The following is a 24,018-nucleotide window of genomic DNA, read 5'->3' as shown; positions in this document are numbered from 1 at the left end:
TGGTTTTATCTCTCTTTATTTACTAAAAAATGTTCACTGCATAAAAAATCATACAACACAAAATATATCGTATATTAAATGGATATCAAATAATAATTGATTCGTATGCATACGAATATAGTAAATGAATAAATAATGAATGACACAAACAAAAAGGATCTCGTCAAATGTGAAATTGTTTTCGAAATTGCCATATCTCTCAAATAACAAAAATTATACCTTACAGTATTTTATTAGTCGTGTTTCGTATTATCCGGATTCATATCATATTTATGCATGCTTAGTCGATTCTTGCCTTTTTAATATGTATGTATATGTATGTATGTTGTATTCAGTGTAGTTCTGATTCGTTTCGTTGTTACCTCATTGCACCTGCCTTCCAGAGCTTAACGATTAGGATTAGTATTCGTAAGGTTCGCTTTCGCTAGTTGTTTCGTAATTGTGTTAGAATTGTTTTTGTTTGGTTTTAGTGCTGCTACCAAATCGCGTTTAACAAACAAAATACAAAAAAAATTGTTCCTCTTCATCTACAATGGTGTGGGTTAGTTTTAAGAAAATTTGACTAAAAACTGCTGCCGTTCCCTTGCGATCCTAGGTGCGGCTGGACTTAACCTAGATATCTAATCGTATAGCAAGCATTTTGATTGTTTTGCTATCTCGATGCTGCTTTGTTGTTGCTATAATTGATTTCTATGGCTTTGAGAAATAATTATAGATCCGATTGTCCAGGTCCTGAAAAAGATCAAATGGAACAGATTATACGATTGCCCATATCTCTAGGGGGCAGCAAACAGATAAAGCTAACACTAATTTGTGGAAATATACAAGTCTCGGGTCCTGGAACCAAGACAACAAGCACCGGGACCGGACTTGCATACATATATACAGAAAAGAGAATGAACACTAGAACTAAAAAATCAAATACAAAATAAAAACTTAATAAAAGCAGCAACTGAGGAAGTGCATGTGCCAGGCAGCCAAATTAATTTTGAGAGAAAACTTCACCTTTTCGTTTGTAATTTATTTCTTTTGTTTGGTTTTTTTTTTGTTTGTTGTTGGTTTCATTGTCATTTTAATTATCATTAAAGTTAACGATTAATTTTGTTAAAATATTTATATATATTTCTTACGGTGTGTAGAACAAGTTAATCGAGTATAAGAAAAGAAACATTGAATTATGCATTTGTAACTCATGAATGGTTAATGTAACGAACGACTCTTCGAAAAGTTTATATTGTACAATTGTTCTTTTTTATGGTTTCACTCTTTTATTCGGATTGTATTTATTTATTGGTCACAACAACAAAAAGTAATCATCATTCGTTGTTCATTACAAGGTGGAGTTTGCTCTCCAGTTTCAAGTTTTAACTAGGGAAAGGAAAGCATTTGGGAATGGTATAGGAACTACAACATTTTAATAAAAATATTTGCGATACAACAATTTCATCAGAGTAATAAGTACTATAATCAGAGCCAAGATGTTAATACACCTTGTAAATTGTTAATGTGTGCAGGTAGTATCTGTGATTGCTACGATTTACTTTAAGTTTGTTAATGGTTGAACATTTGATTGGGGCAGAGGATACAAACCTGTTTCAAATTCATTTCAATTCAACTATCGCAAATATTTTTATAAACAAATTATAAAAGGAATAATACGGCACACAGAACAGAATAAAAATCAAATAGCGGCGAAAATAAAATTAATATATTACATAGAATAGAAAATTAGTTCAAACTGTTTTTTGGGGGGAATTCTTATAAAAATTGCAATTTTTAGGTACCTTAGGATTTTGAACGAGTTTTACAAAATCATTGAGTTGAGATGAAATTGGTTTTTATTTTGCTGTTTATTGTGGCGATTTGATAGATATTTTTGTTTTGTTTTTGGTTTCGATTGGTTTTTGGTTTGTTTTGGTTTTTTTGGTTGTTGCGGTTTTTGAGGTTTTATATGCTTGGTATTATTTTGGTTCGATTTAGAAATGATTTAGATCTTGCGCTTTACTGAGGTAACAAACGAACGAACGAATGAACGACTTTCTTTCTTTGTCATTGGTCTCAATTGGTTTATTTACATTATGGTATCTATTAGATATTTAGTTTATTAATATTCAAAATGTACAATGTGCGTGTGTGTGCGATTGTGTGATGGGGTTGGGATGAGAAATGCAATAACTGGCCCCGACCCGAGCCTATCTAGCACCCGTTTTGGGTGGGGCAGATCGCCTCAGGCGCTTACTTTACCAATGGATCAGGAATGAAAATCGGTTCAAAATGATGCAGCGCTTCCGCTAGAGCCCATTTAAGCTTTTCTGTTCGGAATCGTTTTACTTCGTTCGATTTGGTCAAGGTTCGTTTGGGAAGAACTTGTCTCCCCTTTGAACCGGTCTCACATCCCTGCTAAAGACTATAGATCCCGCCCTTATATATACAACAGGCCATCTCTTGCCTTGCGATCACCACAGCCAGCTCTAGACCCTGCGCCAACTGCTGACCGACCGTTCCCTGGACTGGGACTGGGACTGGGACTGCTGTCGGAAGCACTCCGGACTCTTGCTGCCGCGACCGTTGGCGATCTCTGGCGATTCCGTGACCCTGGCCAGATCCCTGTTGATGGTCTTCGAGCTGAGCACTCGCGGACAGCGCACAGTCCAGGGGCTGCGACGCGCATCTTGGAGTGCGCGGAAGGCTTTCGAGGGCACAACCTCCTCGCCACTGCCGCTGGCATCGCACCAGCTGTTGTAGTAGTCGGCGTAGTCCTTGTCCTGCTTGGGCGTGGGTGCGGGTGTGCTGTCCAGAGAGCTGTTCTCCTGGGCGGAGTCCATTTCCTCGACCAGAGCTCGCTTGGCGGCTGCCTGCAGCCGCTCCATGGGAAGATTGCGCAGATGCGTGCTGTCGCTCTTGAGGAGCAGACTCTGGACCAGTTCGTTGACCAGCTTGTCACTGACCACGCGCTGATTTTTGGCCGAGGGCCCCATGATGGGTGAGGCCGGGCTGTTGGGCGTCGATGGATTGTCCGCATCAATGCTGGTGTTCTTGCGCAGTGGCAGTGAGAGGCGTTCCCGTCGCTGCGACATGCTCTCGGCCTCGCCCAGCGCGTTGGGATTCTGGCGGCGGGTGATGGACACATTGTGGACGATCCTGCGTCGGCTGGGCTTCAGCTGGAACTCGTCAGCCTGGGTCGCTGCCTCGGGCAGGTCGTTCTCGTCCTGCAGCAACTTGAAGAGTCTGGAATGTGTGGCGGCACGCTGGTAGCTGGTCATCTTGCGCAGCTCCGGGAAGCTCTCGGACTCGGTGTCCGTCTCTGACAGCTGTCGATTCATGTCCGTCACGCCCGAATCATCTTCCTCTATCTCTGACTCGGAACGCTGCGTGCTGCTGTTGCGCGACAGCGTCCCCTTGCCATGGCCACTGTCCACGGACAGCGACAGTGCCTTCGAGCTGGGCGCGTCCTGCTCGGGACTCACCTCAAAGACGCTGATGCGGTCGCGTACCGAGATCTTGGGCGCCTCACAGAACTTCTCCACCTCCAGGTCGGGTAGTCCATTGGCCAGGCGCTTCATCTCTGGCTCGGGTTCCACATACACCTCCGGAAGGTGCGGCTCAAAGTTGGTCGGAGTGGGAGCACCCCGCTCCTCTTCCTCTGCCTCTGCCTCAGCGATCTGGGGCTTGTGCTCCTCCATAATTGCCCCATCCTCGCCTACAATCTCGTACTCACCCGGGGGACCCAGGTCCACTTCTTGGGGCTCCGCTTCCTCCAGGATAACGCTGTGCCGATTGGGCGTGGGTGTGTGCGTGGGACTGGTGCTGGGCTGCGGTGGCGACTGCTGGCCATCGATGGAGGTGTTGAAGAAGGCCATGGCCTTGCGATAGTTCTGACGCTTTTGATCGGCTTCCTCGACCTGCTCCTTCTTGGCGCGATCCTCTTCGATGTCGGCCCAGAAGTCGGTCTGCCCCACATCCTCAGAGCATTCCTGCGGCTGGGCAGCCCAGGTATAGACTGTGGCCGGCTCGTGCATGGATGCCAGCGACATGGTATCCACCATATGGAGATTGCTCTCGGGCACCACTTCCTCGGGCAGTTCCGGTGTTTCCTTCTCCACGGGAGTGTCATGCGGCAACTCCTCGTATTGCTCTGCGAGCTCCTTTTCCTGCTCCACAATGGGATCGACAATCTCCGGCTCTGCGCCACGAGCTGCCTCCAGTGTGGCCCACACATCGATTGCCACAGCAGGCTCGTCGGGCAGCTTGGCTCTGAAGGCTTTGATTTCCACGGGCTTGTAAGGGGTTTCCTCCACGGAATTCTGGCGTTCTTTCCGGGCCCAGAAGGTGGCAGACTTGTGGAAGGTGACATCATCGTCATCGTCTGGCTGCCTCTTTGCTTCGATCTCGGCCCAGAAATCAATTTCCTCATCAGTGTCAACTTCCCGAGGCTCCTCCGGATATTTCGTTGGATCGAAAGCAAAGCCACCCGAAGGCTTCTCCTCCTCGCTGCTGCTCGTTGTGGACTTGTTGTCGGCCCAGAAATCTGCGTCCTCCCCATCCTGTTGCTCTGCCTCTTGGCCATTCCAGATATCCATCTGAGACTCAAATGTATCTTCCATCTGCAAGTCTTCTTGGCAGGCGGTCCGTGGTTGGTCTGCCTGTACAGATGCCCAGAAGTCCTCGTTCGGTTCTTTCTCCTTTGGTTTCTCGATCTCTTTGGGCTTTTCTTCCACCACAAAATGAACCTCAGCTTTCTGGGGCAATGGCATGGATACCACGTGAGCCCTGAGAGTTGTGGTCCAGTGCTCCACTCTGGTCGCCGTCTCCTTCTTTAGGGGCGTGTAGGTAACAGTTTTCTTCTTTTTTGTCCACTGCTTGTCCTCCAGCTCAGCCGTCTCTTTGTTCTCTATGCTCCCGTAGAACTCCAATCTCTCTTGTTTCTCCTCTGGCGGGGCTGTGTGTTCCTGCTCTTGGGATGCTGTCGCGAAAGTGGACCAGAAGCTGTTCTTTGCTGCCTCCAAGGATGCCTGGGTCTTCGACATATCAGCCGACTTTGGCCTCGGTGGCTTGGCTTCGGAACAGTTCTCCTTGGCCCTTAGATTGGGTGTCTCGATAGCCTCCACCCCTGGCTCTAGTGGTGCTGGTTCTGAGGTGGTTTTCCAGAAGTTCTTGGACTGTTCCATCATTTTCTGTGCCTGCATTTTGGTGGCCATCAAAGTGGCAAAGAAGTCAAACTCCTCCGTAGGTGCAGCTGCAGGTGCGGTGACAGTCTCTTCGACAGTTTTGGCTTTGGTGTCCGTCTCTGGTTTGGCCGGAGATATATTGTTGGTCACATCGTTGGCTATGGTCTCGCCCAAGAACTTGTTACGCATTCCCAGGGAAAAGGAGGCGGATACATCGTCCCTGCTGGCCCTGAGAGGTGCGGCAATCTCTTCAATGGGATATGCCCCGCTGGCTCTGTACTTCTCCACCGAGTTGGAACGCGACGAGTTGGACAGACTTATGGTCACACTCACCTCACAGTCGTCCTCCCCGTCCTCGTCTGCGCTCTCTACCATGGCCACACTGAAGGAGCTGCGCTTGCTCTCCGCACTGCTGGCAATGCTCTGGCGCCTCTCCTCGATTTGGGTGGTGTTGCCGACCTGGACGGTGGCGATGTTCTCATCATTGGAGCTGCGGCTGAAGGAGAAACGCAGCGGCAGGCGAACGGTCACCGAGTTGGACCCATCATCATCATCGTTATCAGACTGATCGTTGTCCTCAATTTGCTTCTCGATGTCGTCCACAAGGGTGGATCTGGAGTCATCCCTTCGGATGACAGTCTTGGCATATTCGCTGCTGCGTTCCAGCTCGCTTTCCTCCTCGTATATGACGCTCAGGTCTTCTTCGACAATATAATCTTCGTCCATTTCCTCATCCGCAGTGGTCACATCCTCATCACCTTCGTCACCTTCATCATCGCTGCTCTCCGAGTCCAAATGCTGATCCAATGCCTTGCCTTTGTAGACCTGCACATTGGTCACTGACTTGATTGCCTGCAAGGGCGCTGGGCGACTTGCGTGCTTTGGAGTGTCTTCAGAGTCTTCGCTATCGCTGGTCTCCTCTTCTGAATCGCTGTCGTCTATCGAGGCATTCTCGCTGGGAGATCTAGCGACCAGTTCCTTGGACTGCTCGCCCGCATAGTCCTTCTGGAGCTGCTTGGAGAGATTCGCCTGGGTGTTGCCGCCGGCAATCTTGTTAATGTTGGCCAGTCGCTGGCTGAGCATATCGATGACCTCGTGCTTGCTGCTGCAGATGTTCCGGGTCTTGGGTCTGCTCACCAGCTCCTCGATCTCCACGGAGTGGGCCCGCTTGGGCGACTCGCGTGGCTCCACCTTGACGTGATGCTGCATGATCACCTGCGAGGGCATGTCATCGGTGCTGGGCGTGATAATGATGTCCGGCAGCACGCTGCTGGCGCGACTCTCCTCGTTGGAGCTCTGACTGTAGCTGGGAGCCACTGGATACGGGTACGGCCCGTAGGGGGGCATGGCATGGAACGGGGGATACCCGGACGGAGGCTGAGCATCGCAGCCATTCGGATGCTGTCCGTATGGCGGCATTGTGGGCGGATACGGGTACGGATAGTAGTAAGGGTAGGGCGGATACCCATCGGCTGGCTTTCCCTCCACCGCATGAGGCGGTGGTGGTGGTGCGGGATAGTGATAGGGATACGGCCAGTTGGCCATGGGAGCTGCCTCTCCCGGGGGCGGTGGCATGTACCAGGGATACGGATAGCCATAGGCATATGGATAGTGTGGAGGCACCGACTGCGAGCGCGGGGGACACGAGCTGTCGGCAGAACTGAGGGATGAATTGGATGAGTATGTGGCTTGGGTGTGATCTGTGATGGGTGTGCTGGGTGTACTAGGTGTGGGTGTGGGTGGGACTGTGGATGATGTGTAACTGTGACGTTTATTGGTTTTACTGTTAATCTCATTGCTATGCTTATTATGATGATTATTTTCAGTATTTTGATTATAGTTATTATTATTATTATTATTTGGGATTTCGTTCAATTCAACATTTTCCAAATCCGAGTCCAGCTCGGTGTGAATTTTATGTTCTGAGGTCGGTTTTTGGTTTTTTGGTTTTGGATTTATTGTTTTGGAGGCACGGTTATCATAAGATATAAAAGAAGAAGAAGAGAAATAGACACGGTGAGAGTGCGGTATTATGTGTGTGTTCTGATTGATTTGATTTGATTCGATTGATTGACTGATTCATTGATTAAACGATCAAGCAAGGCTATTTATTGTATGTACAGGTTGGGTTGTATATGGCGAATGAGGGATGCAATCAATAACTGACGGGGGATGCTTTATTGTTGTTCTTCTTACGATACGATGGGAGTGGGATGCACTGACAACTGTACAGAACTGAACAGAACAGAACAACAGAACAAAACCACATCATGCTGATCAGTCTAGTCTGATTGACCGTGTTCTTCCATACATCACTTCACATCACAATCGTATGAGCATCGCTCAACTACCAGGGCAAGAATTAATACTCAAAGCAAAAGGTGAAATCTCTCAATTAAAAAAAAAAGGGTTTAAACTAAAACTCTAGATGCAATGTCTTTTGGTACATATGTTTGTATCCATGTGGAATGCGTTTGTGTGTGTGTGTGGGTGGGTGTGGTGGGTATTGTGATATTGTGGAATATATGCAAATAGTATATACAGCGATGATATCTGTCTCGGGTGTGTAGTATGATGTTTCGGTATCAAAACTTTTAACTCATTTTCAGACAACGATAAACTGCTTTCCGAGTAGTCTTTGTTTTTTTTTTTTTATGAACTATATCTTTACGAGCACTTACCGGCATTTTCGGGTGTTGTCATTGCCTGTAGGATCTTGAATGATCGACTGGGTATAGCGCTGCCGGTGTACTTCTTCGGCTCCGGCACCTGCTGTTCACTTGGCGGCACATATTGCTGTGTCTGTTGTTGGGGTGAATCTGTTGATGGGATTTATATGTGATTAGTACAAATTTGTATACGATTTTCCTATACTTTTTCTACCATAATGTTGGGGCGTAAAGCGATTCTGGGCGGAGACTCCGTTACCTGCAAGAAAAATTCAAGTTTCAAACCAATTGGCAAACCTTATCCAGAGGATTTAGTGCTCGTTAAATTAGTCTACTTAGTAGTGCTGCTGCAATAATTTTGATAATCGAACTAAATGGCACCATTTTTAATAACCGTATGGTGGGGACACACACAGGAAGCTTTGTTAGTATACTAAGGACCAACCAGAGACCTGAAACCCTTTCCCTCCCAAGAGACACGCACTTTCACCATGACAACACCCCCATCCCCACCCGCATGGCTGAAAAGAGGGGCGTATGAGTGGGCTGAGGCTGAGTATGGATCTGAGACTGGTTTTGGACAGGAGGACAGGAGGAGGGACCGTTCAAATCTCACCTTGCGGGGACCAAGCTAAAGGCGTACCCGACTGCTGCTGATCCTGGGCCAGTTGCAGGCGCCGCATCTGCTCAATGGTCGGACTATTCCGTGCCTGCTGGGCGCTCATCTGTCGCGCGAATTGGGGCCTCTGCAGCTGCGGCACCCCGGCCCCGTCCAGGGACACTGGCTGCTGCGGGGACTCTTGGCGCGGGGGGTCTCCACCGCTGCCATCGTCCACCGTGTCGGTTATCTTTTGCAATATTCTAAACGATTTCGATTGGATGGGCGGTGAGCGCGGATCGCTGCAAGTAGATATAGGCGTATGTTAGGTTATGTCGTTGGTTAGCATGCAATCGAAAAATGTCTCAAATAAACCAAATTACAACGATTTTGTTTCTTTTCTTCTTTTGTTTCTTGTTTTTGTGCGAACGAAACGTTACGGGTTAGTTATTATATGATTGATTTGGATTGGCACGATGACATGATTTTATTGGGAATTTAGCAGCGATGTACGAGACTGTACTTGCAGATGATTTATGCAAGGCACAGTTCACAGTCCACAGTTCAGTAGGAAAGTTGTAGCCGAAAGAAAGCTTTCCTTTCGGTGGAAAGCCAGCTTTCTTTGCTGCTTCACTTTACGTTTTACAACACTTAGCGGTACAGTTGTGCATGATGGGAATTGAACGATTGTTATGGCGATGGCGACTGTGCTCTCTCGTACTACCTGAGACGATTCTTTCTGTAGAGTATCTCCGCCTCGAGCGGACACTGATGCACATACACATTGTAATTGCCACTAAATAGTCGTTGGTTGGTTGGTTGGTTGGTTTGGTTTGGGTTTAGTTTGTAAAGAAGCACAAAATTAATACGCATTAGTGCAGGCTAACTGTTTAGTGTTTAGTGTTGGTAAAGCACAAAGAGAACCAACCGAGGCGAGTGCATTCGGTTCGCAGCACTGTACTTACTTTTGCAGCAACACTGGAGACTGGGAGACGGGTCCTCCACGCCCGCCCTCAATCGAAATGGGTATGATCCGCGCGGCATTGGTATTGGCATTGGCATTTCCGTTGCTGCTGATCCCGTTGCCCGTTGGAGGCTGCAGGTTGGGCGACAGCACACGCTGGGAGCTGGGCTCACGCCATTGCGTGGGGCTGGACTGGGCTGGATAATTGTTGTAACCTTGATCGACAAATTGATTAGCTGAGCGTATTATGTGCCCACCAGGCGCTTTCGTGGGAAAGAGAGAGTATACATAGACACATGTTGATATAGAAGATGGAGAGTTACACATTTGGACAAGAGCAGGGAACATAGGAGGGTAAGGGAGGGTGTATACAGGAGTCATTGGAGAGTGCATGGGAGTGTTGAGTTGGTTCGTTGTTTGTTTCAGTTCGGATTGGTTTGGGGTTGGGTGGGGAAAAATCTACCAGGTTTTGGTGTTAGTTACAAACATCAACGGGTTTCAGGAAAGCGCCACAGAGATCATACAGAACACATGGAAAGCTCTTGCGTTGTTGCGACTTACCACCAAAGTTGGGCTGTGCAGCGGCATAAGTTGGGGTCTGCTCCAGTGTTATGGGTATGATGCGCTCCTAGAAAAGGATAAACAGCTCAAACAGAGATCCTACCTTGATGAGGATGCTAGCTTACCCTTGGAGCGCTTTGAGTGGCATTATTGTTGCTGCCATTCGTGTTCAAGTTGATCTGCAAACGCAGTCCCCCTCCCTGGGGATGCGAGCCAAAGTTCTGCTGACTGATTGCTGCCGAAACTGCACCTGGAGTGGGCCCATAGCCATTGCCCTGCACCAGCTGTGGCTGGTAGAAAGATGTCTGCGACTGTGGCGCCTGCTGCTGTGCAACTTGGGGCTGGGGCTGGGGTGCCGGTGTGGTCTGCCTCAAGGTGGAGGGCAGCACATTGCCATTCTCCTCGGGACGAGCCCAGGGTGCCTGTTCCTTGCTCGCTGGCTGAGAGCTGAGCCAACGCAGCGGCTGGTTACCCTGCGGCTGCTGTTGCTGGGGCAGCGACTGCGACTGCGGCTGCTGCTGCTGCTGTTGTGGCAACTGGCGCATGGGCGAATCGCGGGACGGTGTCTGCTGCTGTTGCTGGAGCAGAATGCGCTGTGCCTGGGGCTCTGTGGGCTGGGCCAGAGGAGCAATATACAGCGATCCAACGTTGGTCTATAGAGAAAGAATCATTCAAGAGATCTATATGTATATTCTCCATCTCTAGATATTCCACTCGACAACAAATTGGGTCTTTGCCTTGCCTCAAGTTCAAAATTCGTGTTTGTCCTTTGCGGTTTTCTAATTTTAGCTTCAATTCTTTCACCGCTGCACTTGGCGAATGCGTTCAATGTTTAGTTTCAGTTTTCTTTTGGTTTTTGGTTTAAAAATAGCTCGCTGTGCTTCCGCCACGCATTTGACATGATTTGCAGTGCGAAAAATGTTTTTGGCTGACTGCAAAACTAACAAAACCTCAATGCACAATAAAATGTATCACAGGTTATGTATTTAAAGTATTAACAGCTTTAAGCTGATTCAAGGATTTAATGATTTTAAATATTACTCACGCACTTGCGTTCAAGGGGTTGCACAACATGGCGTATGAGTAACCAAGTTAGAGGTCACATAGAAGTGGAAATTATTCCGAAATGAGCGACTCGTATTAATTGAGTGGCTTGGGAAAACACAAGACGGCAAACACGAATCACTATCACATATATATATGTATACCAGTATTTGACTACTCACCGGCTTTGTTGCTCCTGGATATTGTGCTTGTTGCTGGCCAAAGTTCTGTTGCTGCTGCGGCTGTGCATTGAAATTGGTTGCTGCTGATGTCTCAATCCGTCCTGGGCTGAAGACATCGCGAGATCTTTGTTGCTGTTGCTGCTGCAGTTGCTGCTGCTGTTGCTGCTGCTGCTGAACGTTGTTGTAGATGGGTTGTGGGTGCTGTGGGGCAGACTGCTGCTGCTGCTGCTGTGGAGCAGGCTGAGCACGCTGTGTACGCCAGGGCACGGATTGGGCTGCCTGTTGCTGTTGCTGCTGCTGTTGCTGCTGCTGTTGTGGTGCCTGGGCCAGGGGAGAGCTGGCTGCTGGTGGACGTTGCTGCTCGAAGGGCGAACGTGGACTCTCCGTCTGACGCTCAAAGGGAGAGCGAGGACTCTCTGCCTGACGTGTGTAGACGCTGACAGACGGCGATGTAGGCATGGCCACACTCCGGAACTCCTGACGCGGTGATTGTTGCTCCTGCAGTTGCTGCTGCTGCTGCTGTAGCGGAGTTTCAGGCGGCGTAGGATATTTCTGCTGCTGCTGTTGTTGTTGTTGCATGGGGCTATAGCTGTTGCTGTTGTTGTTGTTGTTGCTGTTGTCAAACGATTTTGGACCTAAATTTAAAGGAAATATTTGAATTAGATATCGCATTCAAAACGAACATCGTTGTGGCTTGAATAACATCGTTTAGTGCAGTTAGTGGGAGATTTTTAGCCAGGCTTTTGTAGGGCCTTTTCCATGTCTGGGGTTAGTTGAATGTGGTTTAGAAGAAGCAACCGTAACCGGTTAGTAATTGCTGGCGAGGTGTCATGAAGAGTATTTCGTAGTCAGTATCGGAACCAAAAACCCCAATGATCATTAAGCCAGCGAGTCCTGCAGCTCTGCTCACCATCGACGGCATCCGAGTTGCTGTAATTGCTGCCGCCATTGTAGTCTCCGTTTTGGTTGCTGCTGGTCTCTGGCAGGGGACTCTTGGAGCGGTCTTTCACGTACTCATCCTTCCAGAATGTGTTCTTCTCCACCGGCGGTGGGACCTTTCGCAGAGCCGCCATTGGGTTCGTCGGAATCTTGATTTCCGGACGGAAGCCCAATGGTGGCGGCTCGAAGCGCTGCGGGGTCGGAGACTTGCGGGCCGTGGCCGGCGACCCTGGTGCACTGAGTCGGCCAGTGGGTGGCGCTAGTGTGCTGGGTTGTTGGGGGGGCGGTGGTGGGGGTGCTGCAGCGGCACCAAACTGATTGCCGTTCTTACCCTGTGTCTGTGGTTGTGGTGGTGGCGGCGGCGGCAGCACCTGGAAAGGCATCCCCATGGCAGCGGCACCCATCGCGTTGGCCGCGCTGGTGGCGCCGCCTGGCGACTGTGGCTGGGCGGGTCTGTTCTGTTGGGCGGCTCCAGTGGCGCCTTCCGACTGCGCGTTGCGTGCCAAGCGCTTGGCCATGCGCTCCGACCGGATCTGGGAGAGATCTATGCCGCCCGGGGTGTAGGTGAACGGCTTCTTGTCTTTTGTCATCATCGCGTTCTGTACGCAGGCTGGGGCCTCGTAGCCCCCGCCTCCCGAGCCGCCTCCTCCTCCTCCACCGCGTTGTCCATAGCTGCAAAGAGAAGATTAGACATTATTCTCTGGAAAATTCTTTTTTCCCTTACATCAATTATGTTAACAATAATAGTAATAGTAAATATTGAAAACAAAAACAATAATAATGAGATTCTTCACAACACAACGATTAAATTTGATCAGCCAAAAAAGTGATTGGCAAATTCATTTTCACTTCCCCTCGAGCTATGCTAATTTATCCCTCCATTCTCTTGGGCTATTTATCATAATTTTTGTTAAATCTTTTTCTAATTTATTGCTCCGCTCTCTGGGTCGCTGCTGAGCCCTCATTTGTGTGTATTTTATTTTCATTTCTTTGCTGCTGCTGCTGCCTGACTTATGAGTCGCTCATCGATGGTTCAATGAGCCAGCCATCGACTGGCTGATGCTTTGATTTTTTTACGATCGAGGGGGAAAGTGAGTTGAAGTTGTTACGGAGCACCGGCACCACCGTCCCCATATAAGGTGAGGCGCCCGACGGAGTGCCAAATTTGAAAGGTTGAAAGTGAGAAGACTCGATGGGGCATTATATTATGGCAGAAAACATTGTCTCGTCTCGTCTCGTCTTGTCCCGCAGAAATGCCATGCATTTGTTTTTTCTCATCACAATAATTTTGAATTAGATTACTTTCGTTGGACCATGGGCAGAAAATGTGATTTAGTTAATTCATTTTACGATGGCAGAGACAATTGTTCATGTTTGAAGAGCGAACACGGAACCGGACCCCTGTGCATAAGTTCGTTGCTTAGTTTAAATTTAATATAAATTTAAATTGCGAAAGATTAAGTCGTAAATTAGAATTTCATTAAACCCCAAAAATGTTCTGGCCTATATTTTTACCCATATATACATACATACATATGTATGTATGTATATATGTACCCTTTTATTCTCTTTCCTGTTTACGCTGCTTTCCCCCATAATCTTTTTATTAATTTTTCACGCACATTTCGCTCAACATTTAGTGCCGACTTCTCTCCACATAATTTGCTTAATTTTAAATGCATTTAGCGTTGACAATTTTCTAATTAAAAGCGAAAATCGAAGACACTCGGCGACGTTCTCGTAGGCCGGTACCGGTGGGCCCAACATGTGAGGAGATATGTACGATATGTACATAGATGGATGCACGTACATACATGTATATATGTACAATGTACATACATATGTTGAAAGCCTGTTATGCTGAAAGAAAGTGATGGGCAGGCATCTGGTGTACTCGCGCTCGTTTCTGGTTCGTGTTCGGGTTCTGAAAAGTTGTCAGGCCTGTTGCATGCTACTCGTATGCTCTTGCCTCTTGCCACTTGCCACTTGGCTGTGCCTCTTGTCAGTCAGCTTCATTAGTTTTTATAGTGCGAGGAGAGTGCGTGAATGATTCGCCTCCAAGTGGGTCAGGCGAACAGGAACAGGTGACGTCTTTGCGTCTACTGTCAGACCGTTCCGTTCCGTTCCACAATGTTGACACAGCCAAAGTGTGGCAAAATGTATGGGGTTGAGGTATATTCGCATGTACTCTGCGGCTGCCTCTGCCCCTGCGCTGCCCTGCCCTCTTCGGCCGAGCTAAACCGCAAATGCGAAGGCCGAGTGTGGGAAAACGATTGCAACACTCACCCACAGAGCACAGAGCACAGAGTGCCTCAGATGCAAATTGGAGCGCGTGCATCAAAGTCAAATGCAAATGACGCAACTCCCGCGCTGCGGTTGGTGACAGAATTGACAGAAAATAACAAAAAACAAATCGGTAATTGCCCCCATAGGAGGAGCGATCAAAGAAATGCTGTCTGCTCCTTATAGTAGGACGGCGCGGAGAAAAACTATGGAGAGATATGCCCCAACAAGTTGCAGACACTCATGCCCAAGTCGGCTGAACTTGCCATTGATTATGTGCGATCGACGTCGACAGCTTCCATAATTGTCGAGGCGTGCCCAAAATTGTGAGGTCGTTCAGTTCGGTGCAGCGGCGTTCGCTGTTTTATGGCAGGGTAGGAAACTCAATTTACACAACAGTTTCGCTAACTGTTTCTGTTTATTAAACGCTAGCTGGCCTGCCATATTTGGCCGCGGCCATCGGGTTATGAAAGTTATTAAATCCCGACAAGCCCAGGAAAATGCCAGTCCTCATGTCAGTAAGTGCATGCAGCAGGCATTTCCTGATCAATTGCTTTATTCTATTCTCTCACTGTTTCTGGCCATCACGCATGCTGAACTAAAACAAACTGTTGCCAAAATCTCCATCTCAAAAATAAACATTAATAAAAAAAACTGCTGGGCCGAAACTGAAAGCACACGCGGCGCCCCATCCCATGGCAGATGTCGTCCGATGACGTCAATGGCTGATAAATGGCGTCAGTACCTTTGACTCTGCAATTGACCAAAACTGCTTGACAGATTTGACAATTAGCATGACCGAGAGCCATGCCAAGACACTGGGGAAGGGAAGCAGCAATATCTGGTCAAGTGCAGACCAAAGTTTTCAAAATATAATCGTTATTTGCATACCATACCCCATACCCCATAATCCGACGTGACTAATTAACTTGTACATTGAACGACGTACATAAGTCCCTTGCTGCTGCCGGTGAATCATAATTATATGCGCCACTCTCTGTGACATTTTCGAATTGCACTTTGCGCCATAAATAGACATTTGTAATACATGCAAGTATATCTGTATGTAGCCTTTCGCTGGCATGACATTCATGCCGAAAATAAAAGCAGAAAATATGTAAAAAAAAAACCGAAAAAATCTTGCTCTTGTTAGCACGGAAAGCTGTCCGTGCGTGAGGAGAAAACATGCTAGAAAAACTGAAAATCAAATGATAGAAAAACATCTGTGCAATTTGCATTTTCACTTTTTTTTTCGACTCGTTGGGCATGGACTGGGATTTTGCCCCTGCGCATGCAAATGAGCGTGCAAATATGTATCTGCAGTCAACTGCGACGGCCAGCTCGCAGTCGGTTGGATTCGCCAGATACGAGCAGGGCTGGACGAGGGCTGTGAAAGCGAGGAATCGACTGAGAGATACCACATGAGAAAATATATAAAGATACAAAGATCTGAGGAAAATTATAAATGGGTATTCCCATCAATGGAAATTCAAAATGTTTCCGCCAAGGGGGCAAGCTTTCACACTCAATTTATTAACGAGTATTTAATGCCCAAAAGATATTTAAGACTTGCTATATATGTACCCCATCTATTAAGTCCATCACTCCTTAGATTACCCTCTAAAAAAAAGCAAACTTGTTGCCTCGACGCTGCTGCTGCAGTTGCAGTTGCAGCTGCCCGCGCATATTTCAAGATCAAGGGCAGCCCAGCAGCACCATCCGCAGCAGTGGAAGTAAGAACTTGAAAGCTGCCACATGCAACATGACATAATGATAGTCATTGTCCGGCCATCTCTCAGTATGCGAGCGTGTCTATAAATAGACACGGCTGGAGCTGGAGCTGGAGCTGTAGCTGGAGTACAGGGTGCCCCGACCCGACCAGCCGCCCACATTCCACAGTTGAGCTAATCTTGTGATAAATATTTGCCAAGAAATTGTTTTGTTCTTTACGCTACGAGTATTTTTCCCCCAACTTTTTTGCTATTGCGCTTTTAAATGCTTATCAGGGACGTTTGTCTGACGAAAGTTTTCTTTGTTGGGTTCCCAAGACAGAGACTTACGATGATTCCAAGCAATTCTTGCCATCCGCATTCAGAGGCAACTCTGACAGTTGAAATCCACGATCCTGACGCACCATATAGGCAGGCAGCGTGTCAATGATGGCATTGGCCTTATCGTTGTACGATCCCAGCAGTTCCCGATACTTGGAGTAGACGACGCGCTTCAGTTGCGGATTCTTCACCGACGAGGGCGTGGAAGATGGGGAAGGCGACGCGGCCGGAGATTGCAGCGTTGAGGTGGCCATTGTTTTTGTTAAACTCTGTTATTTATATTGTTTATTGCTATACAATCTCAAATTTGTTGTTCAGTTGAGTAAACTGGCATAGCAATTGGAAAGGGGGATGGGGATGACCCAAGCAAATGTCCACAAGATGGGCCAATTTGTATCAGCACTGCTCGTAATTTGTTCTTTTAATTCAAATTACAAAGCACAAATGAATGTCAATGAACGCCCCCCAGAGGAGATACTACTCCTATTTACCTATCTGGCTTGTGCGAAAACAAAGAGTGAATTTGTTTGTTCAATCGATTACCAGACAAAGGCACTGACTGGCAGTCAGATCAGACAGACAGACAGACAGACACTATGGGAGCCCAGTGACTCAGCAATCGATGGGGCAGGCAATCTAACCTTTTTCGGTGCAGGCCAGCCGGCAAATGATCATTGCCTGATGACTCAGAACAGCCGAGAAGTATCAACGGACGGTTGGGGAAGTCAAAGAGGCGCGTAAACAATATAGAGCAGGCAGCTGTTCCGCCTCAGAGATACGCTCACGCAGCTTTACGTACATATATTATTTTTAGCCATGAGCTAAAGAGTTTGTTCAAATTAAACAGAAACTACTGGTAGAACGATTATCTGGCGACATTTGCTTGGCCCCCAAGGGGAGAGAGGGGACATCTTACAGTTGGCTGGTTTTTGTTTTTGTTATTTTTGGGGTACGAATTTTCTCACTTAGGACCCGCACAGACACACCACACACATGGACACACATGAAAGTTTAGGCACACGCGCAGCGCAGAAGTATCTGGAAGTCGGGTGTTCGTAGTATCTAGTATCTGAGTATCTGAAAGCGCACTGGACTGGGCGACTGAACGCAGCAGAGTCTCGACGCGCATTGAAGTCGAGTTCGCTGGAGGTTGGCGACTGCGTCTGCGGCTGCGGCTGTGGCTGTGGTTGGGGGCCTTAGTTGTTCAGCAACTTGTTGCAGATACATTTTTCGTTGCCGCAAAAGGAAAACCGAGCTCATGATAAACGTTCGGCTGGCACGCGGCGGCTGTCCGCTGTCTGTGCCTGTGTATCTACAAGATACACGGCCTGCCAGTGCCAGCGACCTGCAGAGCAGACCAATTTATACGTCTGTCACAGCCGTTCGATGCCGACGACAAATTTAAAGCTAAACGCCAAATACTTTCGACGTTTGGGTCTATCTATATCTGGTATCTCCCGGCTGTATCTGCAACTCTTATCGTGCAGCTAATTGTTTTTGCTCGGCTGTCATGTCGCCTGCTTATTGCTTTGGTGGCTTTCCGTTTATCTCGCACTCTTCTCTTGTTGTCACGTATTTCGCGTCCCTCCCTCACATTTCTGGGGATTTCTTAATCGAATCCCAGCTACGCTCCATGTACCTACACCTCTCTGCTCTAATTAACACAAGCATCTGCGGAAGCGCGTCCCACTAGCCTTGACAGACAAATAAGATTATCAACTCTCCAACGACTGACTGCCTTGGGAATGCCCTGGGCCCCCCCCCCCCTCTCTGTTAAATAATAATTGGCAAGAAAGCGTTGAAGAATTTTAAATGCAGAATGACTGGTCGAAAATGATTTTCATCTGGCACACAATTTGTGCGCTCCTAATTGCCGCCTGCCACGGTGTAAAATGCTGAATGAAGCACAAAGAAGGGGAAAGTTGCGACCGACACAAATGACTATAGAAAATACATCCATATGTCTGCGACTCCGATTGCCGGTCGCAGATGGTTCTAGACATTGAAACTTTATTTCAGGCTGGAGAAATAACTTTCGTTTAATCCGATTAGCAATGTCCACAAGGCCTACGATCGTTCACTTATAACAGACAAAATATCGAAATAGAAATGGATTGATTGGAGCTTTTCTTCCAGCACTACCAATGCAATACATTTGAGATATGAATTTAAGTTTCTGATGAAAACTCTGTCAAAATTACAGCACAAGCATTTCAATTCAAGCAGAATTTGATTTGACTACAACATGATGGCAAAACATGGCGATGGAGATCCATGCACTGGCGAAATGCTGGTAAGTGGCGAATGAAGTACAAGTCTGTCCAACATTCCACTGAAAAACAATATGGGACAGGCCTTTCTCGATGTGGAGCGGATCTTTAACACGCCACTGAAGTGCCCAGTGCCACTCTGTGAGGCCGCGCTGACGCCAATTGAGATGCTAACCCATCTTCTGATGGCTCACAGCCCCGGCGAGTCGATGCTGGAGGCAGTGGCCGACTTGCCGGAGCTGTTTCATGTGAAACTAAACGAACTGGAGGCGGGCATAAGCTATGTGATTGGTGCACTGGCCTACCAGGGCACACCGAAGGCGGGACTCAGCACTCCGGTGACTCCGGAGCTGCAAGTCGTCCATCAGTTGCCTGTGATGCTCGTAATGTACGTTACTCCGCCGGTAGACGACGTGGAACAGATCGTCATCTTCTACATGGTCAGTCCGTTGATCACCACGGAACTGGGGGTGGCTGTCCAGATCTCGCTCCTGGATGGCGAACAGGATAAGCATGGCCAGAAAGCCCTATGTCAGTTTTCTCCGTACACCCAGATGGGGGCTCACGGGCACGGGGAGCAGCTCTTCATCCACATGGACTTCATTCTGTACTCTGGCACCAGCATTCAAAAGCTCATCGATATGGATCCGGAGCGTCAGCTCCATGTCAAGGTCGTACTGACTGGAGAGCCGAATTCGTTGGGACTGCAGAGCCACCCATAGTATCCACAATAGTTTTGCACGGCTGCGGTGACTCATCCGGATTGACAGACACATTAGAGCCGGCACGACGTGGCCCCAATTGACGCACACTTGAAATTTGTAATCTGAGTGCCTGTCAATAATTTTCGATTTTTCATATATACTATATGAACACTATATATTTCCTTAACCAACTGTCAAATGTCTGGTATCCGGTCTCTGGTCTCCACTTATTCATTCAGTAATTTGTATTTTTTGGCTGCCTCAAAAGTGGGTCACACAGAGCTATGCGGTCTGGTGCAGCCATCAATCACGAGGGCCATCTAATTAGTTAGCCACAGGCCCCCTCATTGTGGGAAATAATATGAGAAAAATGGCTTCTTCACTCTTAGAAAATATTCTCTTTTCTCGTAATTATGTGTTAAGTGTTTCTCTTTCTCAAAACAATTTCTCGAATCATTTAATTTGGCGCTTGTTTAGGTTTGTTGACCCAATTTAGTATTCTTTATTTGATTTATTTTATGATGCATTTCAATGCAATCTCTTAAAATAAAAGTGGAAAATGATCGAAAACATATCAGGTTAAAATTTGTCTGGAAAATATATTTCCGAAAATACTTTGATGCTGAGAGCGGATTCTAGGGTTCAGACAACTAACAGGTGGCGCTATAATGGATTATCCTTGCATACATATAAATCTTCGAATGAGTCAAAGCAGAGCAGGTTTCAAAGTGTTAAATTTAGCTTTAATATTTTCCAGTTAGATCAATATAATTTCAATAGAAGTTGATTCATCATCAATCCAAGCACAAAGTGCTTCCAAAACTTTAATGGCAACGCCATTTAGTCTAGCTGTTGTGCCCATAAACTATCCCAAACTAAACAAGAAATAAGGGAAACGCAAAAAACAACTAAAAAAGAATATATGTATGCAGTAGGTATAACTAATGCGTACGATCATCCTATTTATAAATAATCCTCAATGTGCAAACATAAAAAACGAACTAAAGTTTATATGCCATTAAATGCGGAAGCAACAAAAAGATCTCTAAGGAAAACGTAAAACAAAGCGAGGGAAAGCTAATAATATATAAATAAAAAGCTGATTTTCATATCCCACCCACACCCTCGGACACGGGCATGTGTAAGATTATAATATTTCAGGCCTCCTATTGCTGGGACTGACCTTGAAAAACGTGTTATGCGCCGAGGGGCGAAACTTTCCGAAAAGGGGAAAAAAGCGTACGTATACGAGTAAATGTATATGTATGGGGAGGGGATCGCAATCAGGGAGCCCATTCATCACTTTCTACGACTACTTGAGTGTGCAGCTCGTTTTGCATTTGTCATTTGCGATTGCCGCTGCGCTGCGTTGATTGCATGACATGAGCACATCAGACGGAGCGGAGAGCCTGGACTTGAGCATGGGCTTGGCCTGGGTCTGGGTATGGGTCTGGGCTTGTAATTATTTATATTAATCTGGCCTGGGTCAACGCGACTCCAGGTGAAAGTGAAACCGAGACAGCGCCCGTTGCACAATGCACTGCGGCAATATTTTTTCTTCGGCTGATTGGAGGATACGTAATTTGTATACCCGTACATTTTTCCTACCACAACCACATGTGGTCGTCGTTTATGGCCAGACGGGCAGCTGAGTCCCGCCAGCGCCTTTTTTCGATTTTGGCTTTTTTTCATTGACTTTGAATTGGTGTTGGCTGACAAATTGCCATGATATTGATTTGTGGAATGGAAAAACTAAATCACGAAAATTGTGTTTAAGAGAGTTCCTTTTTTTATTTTTAAGTGAAAGTACGTAATAAAACGGACGGTAAAGCATCAAAGTAAAAAGCAGCCAACTCCTTGTTCAATTAATTTTATGAACCGTAGAAGCAAGTATCTTCGGAATGCTCTAAATATAATCATATTCCCAGAGGCCTTTGAGTGTGATGTCTTTTGGGTGTGGTCTTCTCATGACAGTTTTATGTCTTCTTTCTTATCGACGGTACGCATCTTCCTTTAAATTATTCTCCCCCTGTACATTCGAATTTCACGGTCAACTGCGATCGACTTGAACTTCGTGCAACAACAAACCCATTGAAATCCATTAAAAATGCAAAAATGAGTAAAACAAATAAATTCACACCTGATTTACGCAATTTACAAAAGCAAAACAACCGACAAAGAAGTGTCAAAATAAGTGTCGTTGACAAAAATCAAAGTCATGTCTGGTAATGCATCAAAAGTCCGGTCGTTGAGACGCGAAAACTTAAATAAATAAAAATATATACGAAATATTTTACTTTGTCAATATTTGCTTCAAGTTCACACGTAAGTTAATGGACAATATTCATTTTTATGTATGTTTTTGGGGATTTTACAAGATTTAAAGATTTCAAGTATGAATCCACATGTCGTATACTTGATATGCTGTGCAAGAAATTAAATTATGTGATTATACTCGTAGTTAAACATTTTTAGCTAGACAAATAATTAGATTTTACACACAGAAGCACATTGACTGACAAGATATATGGTCTTTCACAGAGAATCATATTATTTGTTAAGGGAAACGATCAATATAAGCAGATACACATTTTAGGAGGAAAAAATAATTATAATTATATATAATTATTTATTATTAATTTCTTGTTTTCTGTCCATACTTCTTACTTTTTCTCTCTTTTTTTTTGCATCATTTTGACCCAATTTCCTCAATATATTATCGCCGATTCTCGTGGGTGCTGAACATTTATGCGCGACACATCAACGTCAGCAGAGCAGTGCAAAAAAAAAGAAAATACTCTCCGAGGAAAAGTGTTGAAAAAATCAAACAAAAAATGAACTGCATTTTATGCCAAATTCTCGACTTTTTTTTGTTTGTTTGAGATGTTCTCGAGCATTGTCTGAGTGAAGTGCGTGGCCAGAGGAAAACTTCCGGTGAATGCCGTCAGTTGTCTAAATTCCCAACACGTGTGCCAAATGCTTTTAGATACGGCCGAGAGACAGCTGGCGGCTGGGGGTAGAACATAAAATTCTGCACCAAAATCTCGTTGAAAAATACGATATTTAATTAATTAATTCGCCTAGAGTGTGGGACAGACAGGGATAGCGGGGAAAAGGCAAAAAATTGTCGCCTGCCAAAAAGCGCGTGCACCATGGGGCCGAGTCGAGAGAGCATCGAGGGAGGGCGTGAGCGTGGGCGAATCGATGGCCTTCAAAATAAAAACTCATGTGAAAGCCTTAATTGTGAAAGACATCATAAAGATGTTCTGTATATACTATGCATATGGTATATAGGTATTTTCAAAGTATATGTATCTATTCATACATGTTTTATTTATTTTCTAATTCTTTCAAACAGCTCGCCCGGCATTGGGTTGTGTTTTTTATTAGTTTTCTGGCCACACTTGAAAAACATTGGGAATAATATAGTGCAGCTGCCACAAGTCGCGTCTAGACTAGATTCATATGTACCAAAAGGTTGAATATATACTACATCCATCAATGAAAAGGTTCTCAATTGTTCTTAACTTATTGCCATGTCCCCGAATTCTGTTGAAACTTACCCAGAACTCATCTTAGCTGACTGCTTTATATTTCAAGATCAACTTTGAATCACTTTTACACACCGCCTCCACACAGCAGCCAAAAGGAAGATCTCGGTTTCTTTTTATTTATTTTTCTGTCGTAGGCGTTGGTTTATGCCAAATCGCACGCAAGTTCTACGAAAAGATTTAGCAAGGGAAACCTATGCACACAGAAACACTGAAAAATTCATGGAAAATTGAAATAAAATTATGAATAATGAATTGAAATTTATTTTGCACAAAATATCACGCCTTCTTATATAACTTTCGGCACGAACACGAACACTACTAAATCACTGGGAAATAGTTTTTCCTACATATGTATATACTCGCAATGTACATTTTTCAAACTATAACGTTTATTGAGTGTTTAAAGATTATGTTTAGAGCCCTCCCTAATCGATCCGAGGTATATTTGAGGGTTTCGAAAACCCTTTCGTTCACAATTGTTCGGTTCCGAATTTTGTAATTTTCTATTAATAAAACGCGGCACGACGCATTGCTCACTTTTGCTAGAGAAAATACTCGTATCTATATCTATATATATTTGTATATATAGACAGCCCAGCCAGATAGATAGACGATATAGATATATCTATGTGTTAGTTTTAGATGAAAATTTTCTTTCTTTCGGATGGTTTTTCTCGTTTGCAACGCGTTCAAGTTAGCAGCCCAAGTCGCACTGAATTCGCACAAGAAATTTCCTCGGCCGAAAAGCCGAAAAGACGAAAAACACATTTCACATTTCGAAACAAATTCTCCTTCTTCTCTCCTATATATTTTTCGACCATCGGTCATGTCTGTGTATATACTAGTACGTATATCTGCTTATATGTATACGAAAGCCCGTGCCACTGGCAGTGAGAGTGTCTGGGTTTCCGTTTGCATGTGTAAAGTGCGTCTGCTTGGAAAATTCTATTCTATGAATTTTGAGTTTATTTAAAAGAAACAAAAAATTGAGCAAGCCCGCAGTTGTTTGTACTTGTTCCTTTCATAACGCC

General features: G+C 45.9%; 2 protein-coding genes across 8 annotated transcripts; one reads left to right on the top strand and one right to left on the bottom strand.

Annotated features, from left to right (window-relative positions):
• Window position 1: 1 nt before the first annotated feature.
• LOC111072561 (transcription factor SPT20 homolog) lies at window positions 2-23,689 on the bottom strand. 6 transcript variants are annotated; one of them, XM_041592496.1, is made up of 12 exons: window positions 23,525-23,689; window positions 22,997-23,195; window positions 12,097-12,797; window positions 11,187-11,821; window positions 10,086-10,613; window positions 9,961-10,027; window positions 9,401-9,662; window positions 9,160-9,231; window positions 8,454-8,737; window positions 8,052-8,096; window positions 7,850-7,987; window positions 2-732 (listed from the first exon to the last, which is right to left on the bottom strand). In XM_041592496.1, the coding sequence occupies exons 2-12, from the start codon at window positions 23,005-23,007 to the stop codon at window positions 710-712; spliced, it is 2,766 nt and encodes a 921-aa protein (XP_041448430.1). In that variant the 5' UTR covers window positions 23,008-23,195; window positions 23,525-23,689; the 3' UTR covers window positions 2-709. The 6 variants fall into 6 exon arrangements, with proteins under 6 accessions (XP_041448430.1, XP_041448427.1, XP_041448428.1 ...); XM_041592493.1 differs by lacking the exons at window positions 22,997-23,195; window positions 23,525-23,689 and adding an exon at window positions 16,469-16,736; XM_041592494.1 differs by lacking the exons at window positions 9,160-9,231; window positions 22,997-23,195; window positions 23,525-23,689 and adding an exon at window positions 16,469-16,734.
• On the top strand, window positions 18,631-19,617 carry LOC111072560. Of its 2 annotated transcripts, XM_022364508.2 has the most exons (2): window positions 18,631-18,752; window positions 18,813-19,616. In XM_022364508.2, the coding sequence occupies exons 1-2, from the start codon at window positions 18,705-18,707 to the stop codon at window positions 19,449-19,451; spliced, it is 687 nt and encodes a 228-aa protein (XP_022220200.2). In that variant the 5' UTR covers window positions 18,631-18,704; the 3' UTR covers window positions 19,452-19,616. The 2 variants fall into 2 exon arrangements, with proteins under 2 accessions (XP_022220200.2, XP_022220201.1); XM_022364509.2 differs by lacking the exon at window positions 18,631-18,752 and having other exon boundaries at window positions 18,804-19,617.
• Window positions 23,690-24,018: the final 329 nt, after the last annotated feature.

This window comes from Drosophila obscura, unplaced genomic scaffold (genome assembly GCF_018151105.1).
Source record: "Drosophila obscura isolate BZ-5 IFL unplaced genomic scaffold, ASM1815110v1 contig_179, whole genome shotgun sequence".
NCBI classification, from domain to species: domain Eukaryota; kingdom Metazoa; phylum Arthropoda; class Insecta; order Diptera; family Drosophilidae; genus Drosophila; species Drosophila obscura.
Note: the sequence above shows the minus strand (reverse complement) of the source record. Positions and strands in the feature narration are given on the sequence as shown.